Source organism: Excalfactoria chinensis, chromosome 3, assembly GCF_039878825.1.
Source record: "Excalfactoria chinensis isolate bCotChi1 chromosome 3, bCotChi1.hap2, whole genome shotgun sequence".
NCBI lineage: Eukaryota > Metazoa > Chordata > Aves > Galliformes > Phasianidae > Excalfactoria > Excalfactoria chinensis.
This window is the reverse complement of record NC_092827.1, coordinates 101,921,710-101,944,901: the sequence shown is the minus strand read 5'-3', so window position 1 is coordinate 101,944,901 and position 23,192 is coordinate 101,921,710. Positions and strand designations below refer to the sequence as shown.

The 23,192-nt window shown below is 42.7% G+C and overlaps 1 protein-coding gene across 2 annotated transcripts; it reads left to right on the top strand.

Annotated features, from left to right (window-relative positions):
* Positions 1-361: 361 nt before the first annotated feature.
* Positions 362-19,103, top strand: BUB1 (BUB1 mitotic checkpoint serine/threonine kinase). 2 transcript variants are annotated; one of them, XM_072332175.1, is made up of 25 exons: positions 362-435; positions 543-602; positions 680-824; positions 1,758-1,954; positions 2,859-2,899; positions 3,568-3,674; positions 4,722-4,774; positions 4,883-5,073; positions 5,416-5,576; positions 5,893-6,209; positions 7,067-7,119; positions 8,746-8,883; positions 9,875-9,970; positions 10,899-10,989; positions 11,363-11,435; positions 11,873-12,053; positions 12,642-12,720; positions 13,775-13,974; positions 14,224-14,364; positions 15,012-15,127; positions 16,352-16,513; positions 16,714-16,871; positions 16,955-17,132; positions 17,405-17,511; positions 17,741-18,023. In XM_072332175.1, exons 1-25 carry the CDS (start codon positions 413-415, stop codon positions 17,934-17,936), a joined length of 3,264 nt encoding a protein of 1,087 aa, XP_072188276.1. In that variant the 5' UTR covers positions 362-412; the 3' UTR covers positions 17,937-18,023. The 2 variants fall into 2 exon arrangements, with proteins under 2 accessions (XP_072188276.1, XP_072188274.1); XM_072332173.1 differs by lacking the exons at positions 362-435; positions 543-602; positions 680-824; positions 1,758-1,954; positions 2,859-2,899 and adding an exon at positions 18,350-19,103 and having other exon boundaries at positions 3,564-3,674; positions 17,741-17,936.
* Positions 19,104-23,192: the final 4,089 nt, after the last annotated feature.

Sequence of the window (23,192 nt, the reverse complement as noted above, 5' to 3'; positions counted from 1 at the left end):
TTCAAATCCATCTTTCTCCTGCTTAGAGATAAGATTGTGGTTGGGGACTGTTAAAGTCTGTGCAGATGACAGCAGTTGCCCTCCCTTGCTTTGCTGCACTGTAGAAGGCCACCAGACTGCTCGGGCATGATCTGCCCTTGTGGCTTCCAGGGCAGACAATCTGAGCAAAGCCCTGCATCGCACCACCCGGGCCTGCCTATGCACCGTACGGACATACAGCCCAACCCGCCGTGCCAAGCGGCCCTCCGGAGCGGGGGGGAGGGGTTGGCGACGGAGGGCCGAGGTGCCGGCGGGCGGGGCTTAGCAGTGGCGGTGAGTGGGATTGGTGGGAAGGGGGTGGCCAATAGGGATGCAGCGCCGAGCCGCACCGCGCATGTGCGGCTAGTTTAAATCGGCGGCGGTTGGCGTAGTGATGGATGAGGAGAGGGTTGCGCGGTGAGAGGGACTTGGCGGGACGTGGGGGGTGGGGGGTGTCTGGGGGCTTTGTATGGGCTTTAGCCCGCGGGCTCCTTGACCCTGTCAGACCCTTGTTTGTTTTACAGAAGTTACGAGGCTCAGATCCAAAACTACCAAGGGAACGACCCGCTGGAGCCATGGGACAGGTCGGTGTGCCGGCGGCAGGGTGCCGGCAGCGGCTGTGGTGCTCGGCACGTCTCTAACCTACCTGTTCTCTTCTCAGGTACCTGCAGTGGGTAGAGGGCTCCCTCACACCTCAGGAGAAACAGAAGCGCCTGCCGCGTCTCCTGGAGCAGCTTGTGAAGGCCTTCCTGGCCGATGAGAAGTATCACGAAGATGGCAGATTTGTTAACCATTGCGTTAAGCTGGTAGGTGAAGATTTTGTGAAGTTAAAGCTATCCTTCTGCTTGGCTGCTGTGTGGCTGAAAGCAGCTCGTTCCTCCTTATCTCTATTTCCTTGTGTTTGTGTACAAATTCTTGGAGGGGGTTCGCTTTCCTGTGGCTCAACTGGTCCCCAGTTACTTACGCTGCAAGAAAGGCACTGAAGGCTTGCAGTGTGTCCAGAGAAGGGCAGTGGGGCTGTGAGGGGTCTGGAGCACAAGTGTGATGGGGAGCGGCTGAGGGAATTATGGCTGTTCAGTGTGCAGGAGGCTCAGGGGAGACCTGATGGCTCTCTTGCAGCTAGGTGCTACTTAACAGGATGCCTTTGCTCCTGGTTCAGCTTTAACTGTCCTCCAGCTGTACAGAGGAGAAGAACCACTTGGATTATCATGCTTTTCACCCAAGAGCTTCCCAGCTGCGCCAAATTGTCTGAACTTTCCCCTCACAATGTTATCATTGGATGTGTAGTAACAAGTGGTGGTTATTCAACTATACTGAAAAAAAAAAAAAATCTTGCTTGCCTCTAAGTGTAGCTTGGCTGCTTTTGACCTGATCAATTTCATGTGTTTTACAACATAGACAGGACGGGTGTTTGTCCTATTCTACTCTTACAATACAGCTTAATCAAGTCTGGATTGAGGAAAAGGAGCCTTCAGGAATCTAGCTTGGAATACAAATCTTGTCCTCACTAAAAGTGTTGAGATCTTTCCAATCCTACTGAAGGATCTGTTTGGTTTTCTTAAGCCTTTTTATTAAGCTGCTTAGCTTATGGAAGGTATTTTATCTACCAAATACTTGCATCTTTGGAAAAATAACACTTTCCTACTATGGTAAGAAATAAATTGTTACTGTGTTCTGCCCATGATTTACTTGAATGCTTTTGGAAGAGCTTATGGGTTATGTGTCTTTGTCTTGTGCAGGCAGAGTTCCTCGACACTCCTTGCGTGTATTTTGACTACATGTCTGGTCGGGGAATTGGTACAAATGCTTCCGTCTTCTATATTGCTTGGGCTCAGCAGCTTGTAAAAGAAGGGCTTGTGCAGTGTGCAATATCTGTTGTTCAAAAAGGACTTCGCAACCAGGCACAACCACAAGAGAACCTGCAACAGCTGTATTGGTAATTCTGACACATCTCTTAATTACTGAAATATTTAACTAATGTTCAGTTGTGGGTGTTTTATTTCTTGCGTAGGCATGGTGTACTATAGCAGAGGCAGACCAATGGTTATTGCTCCTTCAGTGAAGGAGGTCCAAGAAAAGGAGATTGCTACAGTTAGTTGATTCATCTCCTGTCTGTTCTTTTTCTAAATAGATTAAAAAATATAGCATAGTCTGTTCTACTTCACAAACCTACCCTGGATTTACTACTACATGTGAACTTTGTTAGTTGAAAGCTGGAGCAACTGGCCATGCTAATGGCACCCAACTTGTCAAATGATTGTACGCTTATGATGATGTGTCAGTTGGATGTACATCACTCTGTAACTGCAAGTATTTCTATTGACTGCCAGCTGGATACACAGTTCCGCTGATAATTGATTTGGATGTTCCTTGATTTCTGGTTAATGGCAGCAGCTGGAACTGCAGTGGAATTAGACATTAGTTCCTGATCTGAGTTGAATTTCAAGTCTGTGTTGGAGACATGTTGACCATCATATGTAGGTTCAGTTCCTTGTACTTTTCTGAGGGTAGGTCTGCTGGAGTTTAGCATTTAGCTGTTGGAAATACTAGAGCTGGTACTTATCGTGAGATGTTTCCTCTGCTGATGATAAAACAACCCTATTTCCATCTCTTGCTGTGTGTTGTGGAGCTTTTTTATTTTTAAGAACGTGAAACTACCAGCACGTGTCACTGTACGACAGTAAGGGTCCTGTAGCTCCATTGAGTATTTTAGAGTAACATTTTGAAGGCAACATTTCTAAGCATAGTGGCTGTGTAAGGAAATCAAAGGATCCTGGGGGTGGATGGGAAGAAATGGGAGACAGGTTACTTAATAACAACTGATGTTTCTTGCAATTTAGCTGGCTGCAGAATTATGATCCTTGGAATCGTTCTCTGCAAGGTGAGACTACAGCTATTTGCCTGTGAAGTGTACCTAAGTTGCATTAATCTTTTACCTCAATCAGTGAATTTTGTCATAGTGAAGGAAGCCGTAATGTGCTTTATTTCTCTCAGCTAATCTGATCTCTAAGTGGATCTTTGCTTAAATGATCTCTGCACAGGAAACATGCTGTGTTGATTCTATTCTGTAACATTAAGATTTTAAAACATCCAGCAGAGGTTTATTTCATGATGCAATTGAAGGCCGAGATCTTGCAATTTCAATACTATACTGTTCCTATAATAAAGTTGGGAGTATAAGTAATCGAAATAAGAAACAATTTGAGTAGCAGCTCTAAAATTAGAGTAATAGTATTTTAATAACTTAAAATTCAACTTGGTGACGAGCTTATGCACCTTATCGGACTTGGGAAGCGATTGACTGTTCTATCATTGATAACTGAAAATGACAGCACCATTTTCTTTGAGAATGTAATAATGTGCACTATAGAAGACTGAACAGAGAGCTTTCATTGAATTTTGCAGCTAGTTTTGTGGCTACAAAGTGTAATAATTTGCCTGTAGAAATTGTTTTTTCTTCTGTTTTCTTAAGTGTGTTCAAAAGGAAGTACTGTGAGTAGAAAGATTTATCATCTGTTCATTAATACGAGCCAATATAATCTGTCCCAGGTGCTGCTACTGTAAAGCCACTTCAAACTTCAAATGCTGAAAATCAAATGGCTCCTCAAACGGGTGTTACAATTCTAAATGATCTGGCATACACATGCAGAAATCAGGTAATAAACTGGGGAAGTAAACTAGTACAAGGAAGACTGGAATGTTCATATTCAATAACACTCTCCAATCTAAATGCTATAAGGAAACCAAAATATTCTAACAATGTCTTGAAGAATGAATAAAAGATAATACCCGTGGAAGAGAAATGTTTTGACTAGTTCTCAGTGGTGGCTTCTTGTATAGGTCAGCCTGCTTATCTAGGAAGCCATTAGGAGATGACTTTCCCACAACCCCGTATACAGAATGTCAGCAGAATGCTGTAGCTTGCCAGGTCAGTCCGCAGCAAGTTCTATTTGAGGTTCTATTTGTACCTAGTAGTAATTTTTGTTAACTATGCAGTCTAAATTTTGTCACCCTTTAGTCTTCCTTTGCCCCTGTCCCCACAATAAAACAAAAAGAGAAACTGTGCTACTTCTAATGCATCTTAGATAAGTACCAGAATGCAACACTGTTGATCTTCTGAGGTATGGCAAAGCTAGTTATGGTTCTTCACAGCTTTTCTGGCACAATAAGATGAAATGTGATCCTGGGGGATATCACCTGCCAGTACTGACAAGTGTCATGGGATGATGGAATAGAACTTAAACTTATTAGTCTTGCTGCCTGCCACCTAGCCCTGAAGTTGGATAGTTTGTCAAAGAAAGAAGTTGGAGAGGGCTGTCTAATCTGTTCTTAACAAACCCAGGTGGTTTCTAAGTTAGGCTCCTAGTATATGGAAATTGAAAACTTCTGCTTAAGTAGTCCCAGAATCCTTCTGAGGACTGCAGCTTCCAGATCTACATCTGTCTGCCTGGATTCTCTGGGATCTTGCTCATCTTCCAGAAGGTCTGAGATTACAGCTGACTGTTATACAGATAATTCTTCAGGAATAGATTTCTCAAGTTCTTACGACTCATATAACTCTCTCTGGTCTGCTATTGCTACACTCATGGCCTGAGATGCCACCTCTTCAATCAGAATCTTAGAGACTTTGTGGTTGCTAGTCTTGTCAAAATGGATGGTGACTATAATATTGGATTTCTTTCTTCCCCACTCTGCAACTCTAGGGTCCCAATTCTGCTGGTACTCAGTCCTGCTCTTCTGATGGAAGACAACAAGTGTAAGTTTAAAAAGGAAAATATGATGCCAGTTCTCTGTGAGGAAAAATTGACATGCTCTCAGAACAAAATCAATGAGCTGAAATAGAACTCATTATTTTTCTTCACAGAACGTGTGTTACATACATCTCTAAATCTGAAGTTCTTCCTACATCGTTGTCTTCTACTGTGGAATGCAAACAGGTTGCAATGTATGATAAAGACCTGCTCATTTGTGAAGGCTCTGAGCTTTCATTTGAGGAACTGAGAGCCAGCCGATACTTCAAGAAATATGAGCGCTTCAAAAGACAAAGAGAACAGGGTATTCTTCCATTTCCATCTAGCTATTTCTAAAGCATTCTTATAGTGTTGGAATTCTAGTACCTGTCTGTACTCAGGTATTTTCAGACTCTCTGTTAAAGCCTGAAAACTTTATGAAAGCTCAAGTTAGTGTCCCTGTTCAAAAACAGGGTGGAATAAGCTTGGAAGTATCAGTTAAAAATGCCGAGTGACTGAAGTGTGATGGTATTTGGTTACCTTCAAATTCTTCAATTCCCAAACTGGCAGCATGTTCTTATTTAGAATTTAAACTCATCCCTGGGTTTTGTCTTCTGCAGCCTGGATCTTTGTACTGTTTTATGTCATATCAGTTTTTCTTCCTTAGAAGAGAAAGAGAAGGAGTTTGTGAGGGAAAAAGAGGTCGCTGTCCTTGAACTGCAAGCCCTGCAGCAGAAGCTGGAACAGCTCACTCAGCTCACCAAAACCTTGGAGGAAACTAGGCTGGAACCTGCATCTACAACATCTGTTGCACCAAATAAGACAGTGGTGTGTATTATGATCAATAGGAGCAGTCCTCATAAAACTTTCTCTTAAAACTTAACTGTGCTGTACCTGGTAACCTGAGTGGTTTGTTAACCAAATCTGGAAGTCGAGGCTGCAATATCTGACTAGCATACATACCTGGCATAACTTGAAATACATAATGAAGAGAATTTTAATTGCTAAACCTCAAAGATTGGCATTGCCTCTGAAATTTCTCTTAAATGTGAGGAGCAGTTATAAGTTATGCAAAATGGCAATGGTTATACACGTATATTATACACGTCTTTTGGGGTTAAAAGACTCTTCCTTTTTTCTAAAGGTACATCCACATGTAGCACTCAATGCAACTCTGCAGCAGAACTGGATGGCTCCTTGTCAAAGCCCAGGTCTGGTACCAGACCAGCCTCAGTCAAGTAATTTATTATCAAAATCTCTTACGCTGGAGTCAGCAAAACCAGCTGGCCACTGGATGACATCAGCCTCCCTGACGAAAACACCGCACAAGGAAGACACGGTCACAAGTCAACAGGAGCTTAGAGAAGTCCAGAATGGTTTGTTACACCCTCCATTCAGTAATGTTTCAGCTCAGGAACATGCACATCCTGACTCAGCTGTTCGGTGGAGCACCAGAGACGAGTATGTATAAACAGGCTAATTCTTGCTCTGTGTCTTTACTTGAAGCTGACAGTTAACTTGGGGGAAAAAAATACAGGCAGCCTTTTTCTTTCTCTTCTGAAAAGAATCTTAAGAACTTGTGGAAACCAATATTTAAAAGACATAGATGAAACTTTTATAAGTTATGGTCCTCATTTCAGTTTTTAATTCCTTTGACCCTGTGTTTTAGTTGTAATAACTAAGAGTAAATTCAGTACACAACCAAAGTGATTATTCAGCATTTGTGTCCCTGGCATGCCTGAAATAAACTACAGAATGTGCTTAGTTCGTGCAGATCCCAGATGTTACATCTTGGCTTCTAAGATCTCTGGAGAAGTAAAAAAAAAAAAAAAGCTTGTATTTATTTTCCATGTTTTGGTTTATATGGCAGCTAATAAAAGAAACAATTTGGTGGCGGGGGAGAAAGCTAGGTGTGCAAAGTGAGTGCAGCTGAGGAGACTTGACCAACAGGAAGAAATGGAGTTGGTTGTCATTCATGTATGTCGTAGGCTTACCTGGAGGCAAACTGTATTCAAGAAGTATATTTGATTGCTACATTTCTTATCTTTATCAAAGGACTGCTGCATTTCTGGTTTTGACTATTGGTAGCTGAGAATCTTGGACAGAGTGGGGGCAGGTCAATCTCTGTTTTCTTTTGACTTCATTTTTGCCTCCTTTGTGGGGGAGGGCTGTAGGATTGCTGATGTTTCTGTGATGTTTCCTTTGTTTTAAATCTAGGAAAGGCCTTCTTACTGGTTAGAGTACATTATGGTTAAGTCCTGAAATTTAAAGAAAGGTATTTATTTCAAGCTAATGTTTTTTTAATCTCTTATTTGAAGGCACTCTAAAAAGACATCATCCACTGGACTAACTACTTGCATGGGCATGGAAGGTAATAAACTAAGTTTTGACAGAGACCAACATGGTTGGTATGTCTTAACTGGCTGGGGGTGAATGGCATGTAGCATTTCAGTTTTGGTGGACTTAGACTATCTTATCTGAAAGCTCCTAATATTCAATATAAATGCATGTGAGAATTTATTGGTAGTTCTACCTCATGCCTGAAGTCCTACATCATATTTGGAAAGACAGCATTCCAGTCTTTATATTTCCATTCCATTTAAAATAAGACAAATTCTCTAACTTTAAAGAGCACCTAACTGCTGAAATTCCTTCCCAAATGAATTATGAGAACTTTGATTTTTATATATATAGATAGCCAAGACATGGTGGAATCTCTTTTTATCTATAGCAAGAATTCTGAAGGATGGACCTGAGATAGGTTTTGTCCAGAAGTCTATTGGATGCATACTTATCTGAGATTATATGGGGTAGGATATAGGAGCAGAAAATGAATCATGACTTACTGAGTTTCCCTTGGGACCACCCTACTACTTGTAGTTCTGCATTAAGATGACCAAGCTGGTGTTTTGTATTTCCAGTTTCAAAGGAGTTTCTGTAGGAATCTGAATAGTTGACTGTTGCTTGCGTTTTTGCCTTCTCCTCAGTCATCAGTACTGGTCACAGTCACCACTGACAGATATTGGTTTTAGTGGACTGGTATTCCAGAGAAGATGAGTCTTGTGCTAATTTATTTTGAGATGCCATCTTTTTAAGTGGCAAAATAGTGATATGCCCTTGGGAGGGGATTGTTCTCAGGTTAAAGCTGGGAAGTTAATGGGAGTGTGTTTTTCATTCCATTACTCACCTGCAGAGATGATGCGTCAGAGAAATGAGAGCAAAATACTGAAATACAGCTGTAAACTAGCTGAAATGATGACTCATACAGACAGAAATAGACTGTAAGGCCTACTAATCCCTTCCAGGTTTCAACTGGTAGTGCTTACAGGCTGTTTACATTTCATTAACCTTGTGCAAACTAACCTTGTCTGTGAACTCCAAGCTTCCCATATAATGCTTCCTTCCTCAGCTTTCTGCCAGAACCTTCAAGGACCTAGGGACAGGTCTTAGAGTAAGAATGAGGACAAAACACCCTTTTCTGTGCCATCTTTCACTAGGTCACCTATCCTTTTGAGTAGTGAGCCTGCTTTCCTGAGTTTCCCTAGTTTGTACAAGAAGCCCTTGTTGCCACATCTTTCACTAGTTCCAATTCTAGCTAAGCTTCTTTCCTTTACCCCGCACTTACGGGCAATTTCTCATTATCTCTTCTGCATATCCAGTCACCATTCCCACTTTCTGTGCAATTATTTTTGACTTGAGTTCTGCTGGGAGATCTTTGTCTTTGCTGGCTTCCTGTCTGCTTGACTTACTGTATCAGAATGGATATTTCCTGAGACTTGGTAACGATGTCTTCAAAGACCAAATGTCTGTCCAAGGTTCCTTCTGCCCTTTAGGGTAGTCTCCTTTGTGAACCCAACAAACAGATCACTGAATAAGGCAAGGTCTGCTCTACAAAACCTCAGAGCTGTCATTTGGTTACTCCTCTTGTTTGTTACTGAAATGTTAACAAACAATCCCAGGCTACTTTAGGAATAATTTTCACTGTTTTCTTTTCCAGTATCTAGAGCTGGAAATGCTTCCTTTGCTTCTGGAAATGCTTCTCAGGCTACACCAAACACTTCACTGGGAGGAGCAATGCAGGCAACACCATTCAAAGTGCAACCCTCACCAACAGTTCACACAAAAGAAGCATTGGGTAAGCATTTGGAATAACATCTTAGCTTCACTGGAATGAATAGGATCTTGCTTGTTAATTTTAGTGAAGCAGAATATATAACAGGGCTTTTTATAAGTGGGCATTTATACAGTTCTTTCGAAGAGGGAAAAGAAATAAAATTAATGGTACCGGTGCCATACCCTTCTTTTGCAACTGAGCAGATGACCCAATACTTTTACTCCTCCTGTCTTAGAAGAACACAGTCAAACTTATCTCAAGTAATAAATACTTTACTAACACATTGTTAGCCCCAGGCTCTGCTGCTTCAGGCAGTGTGTTACTTGAGCTGCTCTTGCCAGCCCTGTCTGTGACTGAGACCTGTAACAGGCTAACGTGGAAGAACGGTCTGAAGTTAATAACTTGGGTTGAACTTGAGCTTCCCACAAAGCTGACACAAGGGTACCTTATGCAAGAGGTCTTCTGATTTATTAAATAGGCATCATCTTCTTTTAAACATCAATTTTTCAAAATGCTGAAATGGAAATTGCAGTTTAGTTTCTTATGTCAGATGTGGAGTGATAATATCCTGATGCTATTCTGTCCACCTCATGCACTCCTGTCATGTTATTCAGTTTTGATAGTAAGCCTCTTGACTTCTACCATATAGGAAACAACTGCAGCTGCAAGTAAATCTATAGCGTTTAAAAATACAAACCTTGAGTTCTTCGTTATATATTCCAGTCTCTAGTGACATAAAGAAGTTGCTTCTGCAGAAGAAATTTAAACCTTGTTTTTGAGAGATTTAAGAATAGAAAAGTAATTGGACCAATAGTTATACATTGGCTAAGTCTGATCTTCCTATTTTGTTCAGTTATGCAATGTGTTCAAATGAAATAACAGGGAACAATTGATCATTGGGATTTGATAAATACTAAGAATTGTAATAATTAAAATTTGATTACTACACAGTGGAAAAACCCTTGACAGTGTATTTTTTGTTGGATGGTATTCTCTTTTTGTTATTTGTTAGGATTTCTAATGGATGTATTTCAAAAACCTGTCTCCCCTGAATGGTCTCCTCTTGAAGAAAGTGAGGAGCAATTTGAAGCCTTTTTCTGCAAAAGTGGTATGTGCTTTTTTTTTTTCCTTTTGTGCCATGAGATTTCACTCCTTTACTTCCTGCTTACCTCTACTCACCAGTCCTCATAATTGCAAGGTAAAAAGTTCAAGTTGGTGTAGAATGAAGGAGCAGCTTCTTAACTTGATAATGAATTTACTGACAAGGTTCTAGATGCCAGTGCATTGTCTGAGGAAGGTATGAGTACTTTACTACTAGCAGCCTATTAATGTCCTAATTAACTGCTTGTTCTCTCTAGACATTTTAGTGGTATTTAAATTCTTAATTTTGAAAAAGGCAGATCTGCTACTTTAAGAGTTAAGATTTTCTTTTTTTTCTCCTAAAACATTTTGCGGGCTGGGTGTTAGTCTCTGAATCTTCAGCTTATCTGTAATAGCTGAGATTGCAAGCCAGTGCCTGGCTTTCAGACAACAGTGAGTTCAGAGAGGTTTTGTAATTGACTAGATGCTGCCAAGAAAGCTTATGTATTCCTGGATACTTTGTTTCCGAGATGGAAAAGTCATCTTCATTTCCAAACTTATATAGGAAAGAGCAGCTGAGTATCAGCAGCCCTGAAGGTGTTCCTGCTGTAGCTGATAGTAGCCATGACCACATCTCTTACTTTGTGTATAGCACTTGCATGTTTGCCTCATATATCTGCTTTGTTTTCTTCCAGTTTATCTGAGCTTTTTGAGAAAATCTATTTCAAGTCCTTATGTGCCCAAACTAATTCATTAAGCTACTGATCTTCCTCAAAGCATGCATCATAGCTACAAATAGGTGCATTGCTCTAGCATATCTATACCTGACATAAAAGATAAGTGCAATAAATGCCCAAAAGAGAAGCTACAAATTCAATCCCATCACCTTTTTGATGGGGGGAGGGGAGGGTGGAAATGTGAACTTTTATGAACATTAGTGATCTTTTATTTTTAAGAGCCTGATGGAACCTTGAAAGCTAATGTCATTGCCCCCATTGTACCTATGTTTTCTATCTTTGAAGATGAAGAGGAAAAAGAGAACAATAGGTAAGGAGAAACAAAACAACAATTGAGTTAGGCTTATTAAGAAGATGTGGAATAGAATCAATGCTACATGTACAATTTTTCTATGACTGTATTTGCAATATCAGGATTGATTTGAGTAAAGTCAGTGAGCTGTGGGAAAGTGGCATGAGAAAGCTGCAGTTGCTGCTCTGTAGAATTACGCAACCTTCCTGTTTTGGACAGCATTCTTAAGGTCCTTAATTTTCAGGACAAGTGTGGATAGCTTGTTTCTTTGAACTACTGCAAATTCTCTAGGTTATGCACAAATGGGTTTCTTTTAACAAGTCTATCCTACCATAAGTCTCCTTTGAAATATTTCTAGGGAAAAGTTATTCTAAATTGCCTGTTTTGCCAGGATTCCACCACCAAAAATCAAGACAGAAGAGCCCAGAACTGTTGGAGAGTGTCCTTTGACTGGCTGCACAGAAGTGAGTGTTTGGTTTTATTGCAGGAGTTAATCTTGACATCATGGGGCTAGGTAGTTAGAGGGCATATACCTTTGTTCTATCCCTGTCCTGCAACACTGAACTTGGTAAAGTCTAGATACCCCTGTCTGTTTTCTGCCAATGAGATGAGCTTTGGAGAAGCATTGAACTTTAGGTTGCTTAAACTTTAGGTTTCTTTATACTACTATGTCAATTTCTTGATGTCCAGCATTTTGCTGTGAAATTGATTATTGCCCACATGCAGATCTGATACTGAACTAAATAAACCTGTGATTTAGGTCATATTGCCACTCCTTTATTTTTTGCATGTTGTCATATGTACTGTGTTACTGAAGTGACTGGTAGCATGTTGCAGTGCAGATCCAACAAGTTAATTTTGATGGCTTAGCTTAAGTCTGTGTTTTTATTTTCCTGTCTAGGAAGAGACAAGGACACCAGAGTTCTTGCAGGATGATTGTATAGTGTGGAATGCATCGTGCACTAATAAAACATTAGTTTCTTGTCCAAACAACACAAGAGACTTTACAGAAGCTGCCCGGCTTGTATCAACACCGTTTAACTACCTGTCAGTGTGTTCACGGCAAGCTTTGGAGGACAAAGGTAAAATAGTGAATGCTTCAGGTTTAGAGAATCAAATTTGATGCTTTTCACCTCCTGCTGTAGTTACCTTGCAGGCCTTGCCAAGTAAAGCACAGGTACTGCTCCCACTGCTGCAACTTTTGAATGCAAATCCTTTGCAAAACAACTGCTAGGAGTATGAGCAGGCCCAGCACTTATGCTCTCCAAAATCTTTTAAAAGTGGGAGCAAAATAGATAAAGGTGGCAAGGGACCACGAGAGCCTTTGATTGTTCAGATCTGAACCTTTGCAGAAGGCTTTCTAGAGTCTGAAAAGTCAAACAGTTGACTGAAATCCCAGTATCACCACCTTTGGTGAGAACCCTTATTATTGTCTTACCCCTCTTTCAGCCCTGGAATACTCGGAATACTCTTTTCTAAACAAATCAAGCTATTGTGTTTCCCTTGGCTGCTTTAAAATAGGCTTGTTCCTTTCTGGTTCTCATGATACCTCAGCAACTTCCACAGTTGCGGTGGTGACTTTCCCTTCTTGTGTTGGAAATAATATTCTGAATGTGCTCGCCTTTGGGGTGAAATAAGCATGTATTATTGTTGCTACTTCCTTTGTTCAGCTTCCAGGAATGACTTGCAGCAAATGGATTTGGAGTTTTCTGAAGAACTGCACAAGAAGGCAAAAACTAAGAAGCTAAGGTATGGATGGCATTGATTGGGTGAGGTTTTCAGGACTTCAGGTAGCAATGCAAATTTATGCCAGAGTAGGCAACTCTGCTGTGTTGCAATTGGGTCAAGTCCTCCAAGTAATCCAGAACAAACATACTGGTATCAGCTTGACTCTGTTTAGCATGCATATTAGTATTCTGTGGAGCTGTTTGAACCTATGGTGATAGTATCTGTAAAAATGCTTGTGTAACTTAAGCTTTCTGGCACACAACATGGGTAACACAAGTGCTCTACCTATCGTACCATTACTGTAAATGTGTTACTGTCCCTGGGGGGCCACAATAAGAGCTAGCTGATAGTGCTACTGCAGCATCTGGGGAAACAGTGTTTGCAGAGTGTGTGGGTGAAAGTGACACGTTTGGCAAATGCCTGACTTTCATTGACTATAGCAACTTAATTACTGCATTGGTGGTTGTCTGGACCTCCCATGGTGTCTTTTTTAAAGAGTTGCAGTGAGGGGCTTAACGGTACCTTTTTCTTGTAATGCACATGTAATTTCACATCAGGTGAAATGATTTGGTAAAGTCATGATCAAGTAGAGAACTTATTATGTGCATTTGAAGGCAAACTTCACCTTGTCAGTTCTGCCTGCATGCTTCCTGTTGTGGGGTGTGTTTTTCGGTGTTATTAATGTGGAGGTTGGAGCAGCTGAGCAGAACTGTTGGTGTGTGAAGTATCTTCAATTCAGAGTGTGAGGTGTTCTAGAGAAGATCTTGTCAGAAACAATGTACAGGCATTATTAGGGGGTCAGTGATTGCAACACATAAAAGTCATGAGCAAATAAGGAATGCTGATAAGCCTGCTGGGCTCTGTTGGCTTTGAACAGATTTGTTGCTTGAAGTAAAAGGTGTACATAGCTTGTAGAGGTTGTTCTTTTTCTTCATGTGGCTAGCCATGCCCAGAGTTCTTATGGTTATGGCAAAGGCAGCAAGTGCAGATGCCTGTACTTGTGGCTTGCTGAAGAGGTAAAAATGGAGTGGCAGTACTTCCAGTTAAAGTTGTTTGTTTTTTCTTAAATATGTAGCCCTGCTCTTAAACACATTACAAAACAAGGAGAGTGTCGAGGAAATGCCATCACTGCAGCTGCTTCTCACAAATTACATGAGCAGATTTCCACTAGCAGAGCTGAATATTCTTCATCTGTTGGGGTGGACAAGACTTCCCTTGAAAGACTGCCTGGAACTGAGCAGGATGGCAGGACAGCCAGGACTAGTGGAGCTTCAGGTATGGAGCCTTGGCTATGTTTTTTTCCTGTGAAGTCTGAGCAGTGCTTTGTTCCACTGTGAAGGTGGTCATTGCAGTAAGCACAATGTCTTGTGGTTCCTGCGAAGAAACTGCTACTTATACATAAGCAATGGAAGGACAAGCATGGAGATTAATCATGCTCATTCAATTATAAGCTTGTGGTACTTTGAAATGACACTTTCCCTACGGCTTAAGTATTTTTCCTTTTTTTTTTTTTTTTCTATGAAGTCCTTGTTGAGAACCCTTGGGATAAGGAATTGATTTGCAAATTCTTATCGGAGCTCCCTAAGCCAATCAGTACCTACTTCAACTATTTTGAACAGAAATCTGTTCTTCCACCTATCCAAGCGAGGGCTGAACTCCATCTTGGTAAGAGCTACTTCAAACATTTCATTCTGAAGCTCTTGTTACAGACTCTTCTGGAAACTTCTGAGCTGTTTATTTTTCTAATCCAGCTTACTTATGCATATACCCAAATAGTTCCCAGGTTATCTAGACTTAAACTTGAAATTAGACCTCTTTGTTTTTTATAGTTAGAATGCAACCATTTTAACTGATATTTTGAGTAAGGAGCAAAAACCTTTGCTAGTTTTCCTCTCCTGATAATCTATGATGCAACTTTTGCACTTTGTATGGGACAGCAGCAATTCTCTGTCAACAAAGCCTGTGTGACAGTAATTGCAACATACTTGTATGTAAACATTAGTGTTTACTTTGTAAGAAATGCACTTTGGAGTTGAGCAAAAATAGAAACACTCTTTTTTTTTAAATTATTTAATTTTTTTTAGTACACAGTACTTCACAGCGCTCCTTCTCAGGGGTGATTATGGGTTCTCTCTTATGACAAGCTTGGTTAGCAAGAAGAGCAAGTAGAGAAAGCTTAGCACTAGCATTAAAGCACTAACTTATATCTTATATGTGACTGGTGTGGTTTTTTTTAGCTAAGTAATTACTTTTTTTTTTTTTTTTTTTTTTGCAAGTGGGACTTGTTGTTTAATCTCTTCTGTCTTGTAAAGGTTCCCTCACAGTCTGTGTGGACAGCTTGGTTGGAGAAGGAGCTTTTGCTCAAGTCTACCAGGCTTCTGTTCTGAATGCAAGTGACCCTAGAAACAATCAGAAAGTAGTATTCAAGGTAAGTAGTACTGGAAAATTCTGTATTCTTTTAGTAGTCTATTACCTCCCTCGATTTATTCTGCTCAGGTCAAGCTTTCTTCAGTTTGAGTGCTGCAATATCTGATGCATCCTGTGTGAAAAGTTATTTTTATCAACTTATCTTGATTTCTTCTTGATCTTCTCTCTATCGAGTAGTCACAAATCAACTGGCTATATTTTTTTTAGGATATCTTTCTCAGCTGAACAAAGCTGGCTGCTTGTGTGAATGCTCTTAGTCCACAGCAAGTGAAAATATGTATAAACTGATGCAACTGCTGATACTATTAGGGCACTCTGAAAGGGCTGTGTACCTTCCCAAGTATGTACCTGCTAGCTTTCCGCAAGTATTTTGCACTCAACCAGCACTCATTTTGTACTGTGCAGCCAGCCTTTCTGGTGGCAGCTGACTGTTGCATACTCTGCTAGTTGATGCCTCTAGGGGGCAGTTTTATTAACAAACAAGCTTGTCTAGATGGCAATCATAGATTGAGCAGCTCCCTCCCTGCTCTCCCCTTCTGCAGGCTGCTTCACTGCAGGAATGAGCAACAGGTGATAGGATGGACTTTCTTTTTGGCAGTAGTTCTGATTAAAGTCTGAACAACTGTGATGTCAGCTTAGTGCAAGAGGGTTATATTAGATCACGCAACCCCGTGTCTGCTGTTGGCTAAAAGCCCATGTGTACATGTACTACAGCCTGGCTGGAATGTGTCTGTGTGACTGAGTCACACCCTCACCAGATCTTTTTTTCATAGCTTTGAAATCTTTTTGTGAATCTACAGTATTTTAGTCTTCCTACAAAGAAGTATTTTTAAGTTAACACCTTAACTAAGAGCTTTCTAAGAGGTAAAGGTAATGTCTGAGAAGTTTCTTTCCTCCTCCTATACCAAATATCTGATGTTCAGAATCAGGCTTTCCTGCTTTGAACTCATTGTAAACCTTCCCTTAAACAAAATATGTTGCCAACAGGAGACTGAAACATTAGTGTTAAAGACTGACATTTTAAATAACATTGAAAAGCACATAAGCCACAATGGAACAGTGATTTGATACAATTGAGTTCATTATCTTGAAGTGGAATGCTGTAGGTATATTTTGTTTCATCCAAAGTGCTTAGGTACATTAGTTTGATGTTGAAGAGAAAAAGCTGAGAAGAACTGCTTTATTGTTAGCAGATACACCTAGTAATGAACCTATTTTGTTACAGGTCCAGAAACCAGCCAATCCTTGGGAATTCTACATAGCAACCCAACTGGTAGAAAGACTCGATCCAAGTATGCACCACCTTTATATCCACATTTATTCTGCTTACTTCTTTCAAAATGGAAGTATTTTGATTGGTGAGCTCTATAACTATGGGACTTTGCTGGTAAGTGTACTCAACTTGTGCTCTGAACATCTGTGTTCCTTTTTGAGTGTGATATGTAGAAGTCTCTTCACTTCATGTTACTTCATTGTGAGCTTAGTCTGTACTTGTTATCAGTACAAACATGCAATCCATATGGAATCGTTTCTGTGTAGCTGATTGTTCTTTCTTACCTTTGGGTGTTTGTTTTTTTTTTAATGCAGAATGCCATAAACATTTACAAAAAGCTTCCTGAGAAGGTGATGCCTCAAGCACTTGTAGTCTATTTTGCTGTCAAAATTCTTCACATGGTAGAAGAGCTCCACAACTGCAAAATCATTCATGGTGACATTAAACCTGATAATTTCATGCTTGGAGAAAGGTGAGTATTTCCCTTTGCTACATGAGATGCCACCAAATTGTGGTATTAGATGCTCTGACTGCTGCTTCTTGTCTTGGTTAAAGGTTTCTGTACAACGATACGTGTGACATAGATGATCTCTCTCATGGCCTGACACTCATTGATTTGGGACAGAGTATAGATATGAAGCTCTTTCCTGAAGGAACTGCATTTACTGCAAAGTGTGAAACATCTGGGTTCCAGTGTATTGAAATGCTGACCCAGAAACCATGGAACTACCAGGTAAGAGATTGTGTAGACAGCTCTGATATTCAGGGTTTAAGGCATGCATCTAGTATAGAGTATAGGAGTAATAACCTTCTGCACCAGTGCTGTAGGTTCAGCTCATTGCTCTCAGGGTAGCATCCAGAACCCTCTTCTTATGGAGACTTCTTCTAGCTACGAGGGGTGTGGAGGGGATTTTTGCTTTGGGTTCTTCTTATTTTGTTTTTGTTTGTTTAGTTTGTGATCTGGGTATGCCTTTTTAATGTGGAACTTGTCTGTACTTTGATTAGACGGACTACTTTGGCATTGCAGCAACAGTCTACTGCATGCTGTTTGGTACTTACATGCAAGTAAAGAATGAAAATGGTGTCTGGAAGCCTGAAGGATCCTTCAGAAGGTTGGTGTCAAAGATCTTTTCAAATACTTTCTTCTCTAGAAAGCTGTACTGCTATCCTTAAAGCTAGAGCTACTTCCTGTTCAGTGCTGCTTGCAGCGATATGTCAGTGCTTTAAAAGCCATGGGTTTAATTGCATAGGAACTGCTTCACAAGGTAAAAGCAGGAAATAATATTCTTGCATTTTAAACTTGGAAGGTTTATTTCATGCTTCTTTCTTGGTTCTTTGCAGGCTTGTCAATGCTGAAGTGTGGAAAGAGTTCTTTGATGTCATGCTAAACATACCAAATTGCCATAGCCTGCCTTCTTTAACCGCTATGCGCAGCAGGCTGAAGGACTTATTTTGCAAGTCATATGCAAAGGAAATAAAGCTCCTCAAGAGAAGACTTGTTGTGTTGCTCATAGAGCACAAACGGTCAGGAAAATAGGTGCTTAGTTTGCAAAATGATTGAGGATGGGAATGTCATGCATGTGGAATGTTTTTATAACATCTTTTAAACCTAAATGTTGTTGGCCTAGCTTCAGGAATGGTAACTTTCATGTTTGCATGGGATAGTGCGGAAATGTCATCTGTTAGGTGTTAATGGAATAATGGAACTTGCCCAGTTTTAGTGTGGGAAGAACAGGCATGCTGGAGGGGCATAATATGTTGTGTATTTTGTGGGGAGGAAAAGCTTCTGAAGAGGTCTGTACAGGTGAAGTAATTGCATTCAACTTCCAATGTATATAGGCTAGGAAGTATATTGGTACTAAACACTGTCCAGTCAGGTGAAAGTCGGGCTGATCTTTGAAACTGAAGGAGTATGTGAGGTGTTCAGGATGTGTTTTCCCCCATATGAAGAACAGCAAACAACTCTGTGGAGGGAGCAAGCTGCTGGAAACTGAGCTGCAAATCCAAACTGGGGTCCTACCATTGTGGAAGACTCCAGAATCTCTTCTCTTAGAAGACCGTAATTGGATGTAAAATAGTATGTGCTACTGGTTACAAGAAGGTGAACTTCTGTGACTTACTAGCCTTCATCATGGAAAAGAACATGTGCCATGTGTAAGGACAGATTTCCCCCATGTCCCTGTTCTTCCAAGAAATGCTGCTGGAGCCACCTGCAAATAACTAAGGAACACAAGTGAGTGCAGTTCTGAGCTGGTGACAAGATGAGCGCTGCTGCTTGTCTGTGTATTCAAGACTGCTGTTACTGCAATTCCTTGAGCTTTGTGGCCTGTATATTCACAGTGCTTCTGTTCCACCCTTTTTCTCAGCAACCACTGATCTCAGTTTCAACATGGATGAGATCTGGATTAGATGGAACTGAACTCACACCCGTCAACTTCTTTGTTAAATTTGCTTCTGAACAGTCAAGAATTATTCTAGGTGTGGGCAAAAGTAAGAGGCAGGTGTGTGTGTGTCCACACTGGAACTGATATAGTTGTTTCCTGGTCATGATGAGGTTTGGTCTTCCCTTACTGTGGCAGCAAGTTGTGTTGTGGTATCTGGCACCTTGCTCTAGAAAGCTCCAGAAAAGCTTATTTTGTAAGTACCCTTTTTTTCCTCTCTACTTTGTTTGTTACAATTAGCTAATTCTATGCATCTTAACTACAAAAACCAATAAAAGTGCTTTGATTTGCTATTACTGGTGCAGTTTGCTTTCTTGGGAGTTTGGCTTGACTGACGTGAGTCTTGTCAAATGCTGGATGTCAAGCCTGCTTAGCTCTGGTACTAAATTCAAGACATTCAGCAACCAGCTTGAGCACAGCAGCTCCACAGAAATACCCAATGTGGGTTTTTCTCCTTAGCTCGGGAGCATGTATCCACGCTCAGTCTTAACAAGCAATCTTTGCAGGTCTTCAGACCTTCTCTGCTTTTGCATTTCTTGATTGTCTGATGTCTTCATTCTTGCAAGTGACCAATTAGAAGCATGCTGGGGAGAGGCAGGGCTGGACACAGGCTGCAGGCAGGAAGGGGCTGTTCTGCACTTTAGCAGAGGGATGATGCCTCTTGAGCTCCCCTTAACTAAAGAATGATTTTTCTTTTTGCTGCTCTACACCCTTTTGCACATCTCAGCTTAGACTTGCTGCTAAAACATCTGACCCTTTCCTAGATCCACACCTCTTACCACTTCTGCGCTGAAGTGCTCTGATCTGCCTTCCCTCTCCATCCAGGACTCCCATTTCAGGGCTCTGAAGGCAGTCCCCTGTGCCAGCGTGTGACAGCCACGTGCAGCAGGTGTGCCTTTGGCTGCCTGCCCAACAAGCACACTGCGGCTTATTACTGCCTTCCTCCCAGCCTCTGTGACTGCTGATTGATCTTGGAGTAAATACTGAGACTCTGTTCCTCGCACACTGGCAGCACTTAGCACTGATGCTGTGCCAGCTGTGAATAGCAGATCGCTTGTGGTGTGCAGATTGTGATTAAGAAGCGGGGCTCACCTGGAGGTTCCCAACACTGAGGCTATGCTGTTTGTGAGGACATTTCTCCTGTAGAGGGATAACACGAGAAGCTGTGACCCGGAGCCCCTACAGTATGAAGTACATTGCTGTTATTTTGGAAGCTCAGACCTTAAAAGAAGGGGCTGCTTTGGCTCACGTTGCCTGACTTGCCAAAGGCTGACTTTGAAAAACAACAAAGAATCCAAGCAAAGTCTCACCAGTAATTTGCCTGTTCTTTCCTCCTCCCTAAGATTACTTTTTAAAGTGCCAAGGGTATGGCTGTTTTCAAGGCTGTTTCTGTTTAACTAAGAGCCTGATCCTGCCCTCTGGGAGCATCCAGCAGCAAGCGAGGTGTGGGTCAGAGCTCTGCTTGGGCGCTCACCCAGCTTTCCTCCTGCCAGCCCCAGCAGAACAGCCTGCAAAAACCACTTCCCCAGCTATTTTGGAGAGCTGCAGGATTAGCCCCAGGTATGGTGAGGGTGTTATTTATGTCGTGCATCCCTCCACAGGAGGGAGACAAACAACAGATTTTCATGAATTTCCCTGTTCTTACTGTATCCAAGGGGTACTTTGGTGTTTGTTTTTTCAGTAGGTATTCTCCTCAAGTTGTTAAACTTGGAAATCACCCTGTGGTTGGGTAACTAAACTGAGCACGGGCTGCCCAACACATCACCTGGATGCTGAGAAGAGGGCAGGGATAGTCAGCTCACGAGCTGAGACTTGCCACCAACGGGGAGGCAGAGTTTGTTTTTTCACAATGCTTGCTATTCTGAGACCTCATTTTGGCCACGACTGTAGTGGGAAAGGCAGCGGCACAGCGAGCTGAAATTGCAGGCTGCCTTTGCTTGTAGAGGTACTGAGGAAACTCTCGTCCTGTTGTTTTGATAAATCAAATTGCACTGTAGGAAAGCCTGTTGTTGGCGGGAGGGGCATTGGTTGCAGCACATGTGTCATTTTTGGTAATTCCCTCCTTGTTTATCTTCCTCTCCCAGCTCTGGAGAGCCCCGCAGCTCTGTGCCACGTGCGATGTGCAGCTCTGCTCTTGGAGCACTCAGCTCTGCTGGCACGCTGCTGGCACGCTCCCTGGCCCCTGCTGTGCTCTGCCTGCTGGTCCCACTCTCCCTGGCATGGTGTGGGGAAAGCCTTCGGGTTTGATCCCGAACAGCTGGCTGGCTCTGTCAGCTGGAGCGCATCAGCTGGAGTGGGGTTGAAACATAAACACCCGGCACTGGGGATTTTTTTTTTCCTCCTCCTCTGCTGAATTTTCTTATGTGCAGAGCTACAGCCAGCTGTTCCCCGGCCAGGCACAGATCTCTGCCAGCTGCAGGAGCTCATTTCATATGTCAGCTCATAGCACAACCTACAGTGCTTCTGAGTGTGGAATAGGACCTGGGGATACCCAAACTTTACCCAACCGTGTTCACTACCCTCTTCCTGCCTTTGCATGCTAATGGTGTGGCTGGGGAGTTCAGGTGTGTGACCCATATGTGCTCCCTCCCAGGAGAGCACAGGTGTGACTCCAGCAGCTGCACCCAAGCCTCTAGAACCCAAATGTCAGGGTCATGTCTCCAGTGCCAGAGCCTCTGCCTGCTTGCGTGGGTGTAGGAGTTTCACATTGTTCTCTACAGCCGGTAGAGGCGAGCTGCAATCTGCCCTGGCTTTCAGCTGTGGGGAGGCGCTGGCTGTGATTTCCCCATGCTAGGCTCCTAGATTCCAACAGCTATAGGGCGGTGAGGGGCTGAGGGGTGCACAGCTGCTGGGGACAGCTGGGGGTGCTGCCCACGCTGTGCAGGGCTGGGCCTGGGCTGCTGCTACCCGTGGTATTTCCCATTGAAAAGGGTAAAAGCATCCCAGGCTCTATGAGCACGGTGTTGGGGGGGCTCCTGTTTTCTAACTACCTTGAAAACGAGCTACTAAAAAAGAGCTTTGAGGGGGAAAAACCAACTCTCAAAAAGCTCAACCCAACCCCCTGCTGCTGAGGCTGATGTTTCCTCCTGTGTGCACTGAATCCACGCTGATGCCGATCTCTAGGTATCCCCAGAGTTGCCCTTTAGAGATAGCTCATTTTGGGGCCCTCACCACCCACACCCAGAGGAGAGATTTCCTGGTGCGTGGGTGACTTGCTCTTTCTTCTACAGAAAACCCAACTTTGCTCAGTTTTTGCTGGGTGCCATTGGTGCCTGCAGTGAGGCAGAGCCCCTGGGTGGGGGGGGGGTTGGCATGTGTTTGTGCCATGTCCTCTGATGGCTTGGTTGCCACCTGTCACCGTGCACCTGCCTACTGTGGTGTGTCAAACACCAGATTTTTCCAATTGCATTAAGAGAAGAAACAAATCACAACGACAGAAGCTGATGAGATGGACGCATGGTAATGTAGCAACAATCCCTTAGGGACACAGCGCTAATGTCACCTGTGGTGTTGCCAGCCTGCCCCACTGTGAGTGCATGTCTGCTTGGGGGGTTGCATTGCCATCCCACACCATGCACATCCTCAGCCCTTGGGGGTTATTTTGGGAGCAGATGCCAGTGCCCTGTGTGTGTCCCACAGCCACTGCTATCCCCATGCCTGTGTCTTGCTGCCTCTGGGTGCAGGCTGAGCAGCACCACTCTTCCTTCTTCTCCCAGATAAGAATCTCCCTTTTTTCCCTCACCCCTTGCCACCTGTGGGGCTCCTAGGTCGATTCACAAACAACTGTGTGTGTGTGTGTGTGTGTGTGTGTGTTCCTGGAGGGCTGAAAAATGGCAGCATTTTGCAACAAAGCGTGCCCCGTAAAGGTCAGGCTCAAAAACCCATTCAGATAAAGGTTCATACTTCAGGCATCTGGCTTAAACTGATTACATCTGCCAGCTTTGTGTGAAATGCCATTTATCACAAGGGGCTAGAGAAGCAGAAGTCATCTTTTTCCATCCCAGGGAGGAGCAGAATTAAACCCCTCACAGCCCACCCCATCAGCCAGCAGTGCCACCACCAGTGTCGAGGTGCTTGCAGGGCTGTGCCCATCCCGCAGTCCATTGAAGCTGGTTCATCTACGTGGCTATTGAGCTTGGTGGGGCTATGGTGCATGAGAGAGGGCAGTCCTTGGGAGAACAGGGATGTGGCCACTCGCTGACCCCCAAAACACACCAAGATGCGGTCTGGGTGCAAAGGACATCCTGTTCTTGTGAGACGTTTACCCTCCAACCTCTGTGCGCGTGAGCCACCCACACAGAAACCAAAGTGATCTGTGGGGAGAAAATAGCAGAAGCGTCTGAATGCCGCCG

What these genes read in the sequence shown, in the direction of transcription:
- BUB1 (XM_072332175.1), top strand. Translation starts at nt 413, where the DNA reads ATGGATGAGGAGAGGGTTGCGCG. An exon ending in GATGAGGAGAGGGTTGCGCG is followed by an intron (nt 436 to 542) that starts GTGAGAGGGACT and finishes TTTGTTTTACAG; the next exon opens with AAGTTACGAGGCTCAGATCC. An exon ending in GAGGGCTGAACTCCATCTTG is followed by an intron (nt 14,365 to 15,011) that starts GTAAGAGCTACT and finishes TGTCTTGTAAAG; the next exon opens with GTTCCCTCACAGTCTGTGTG.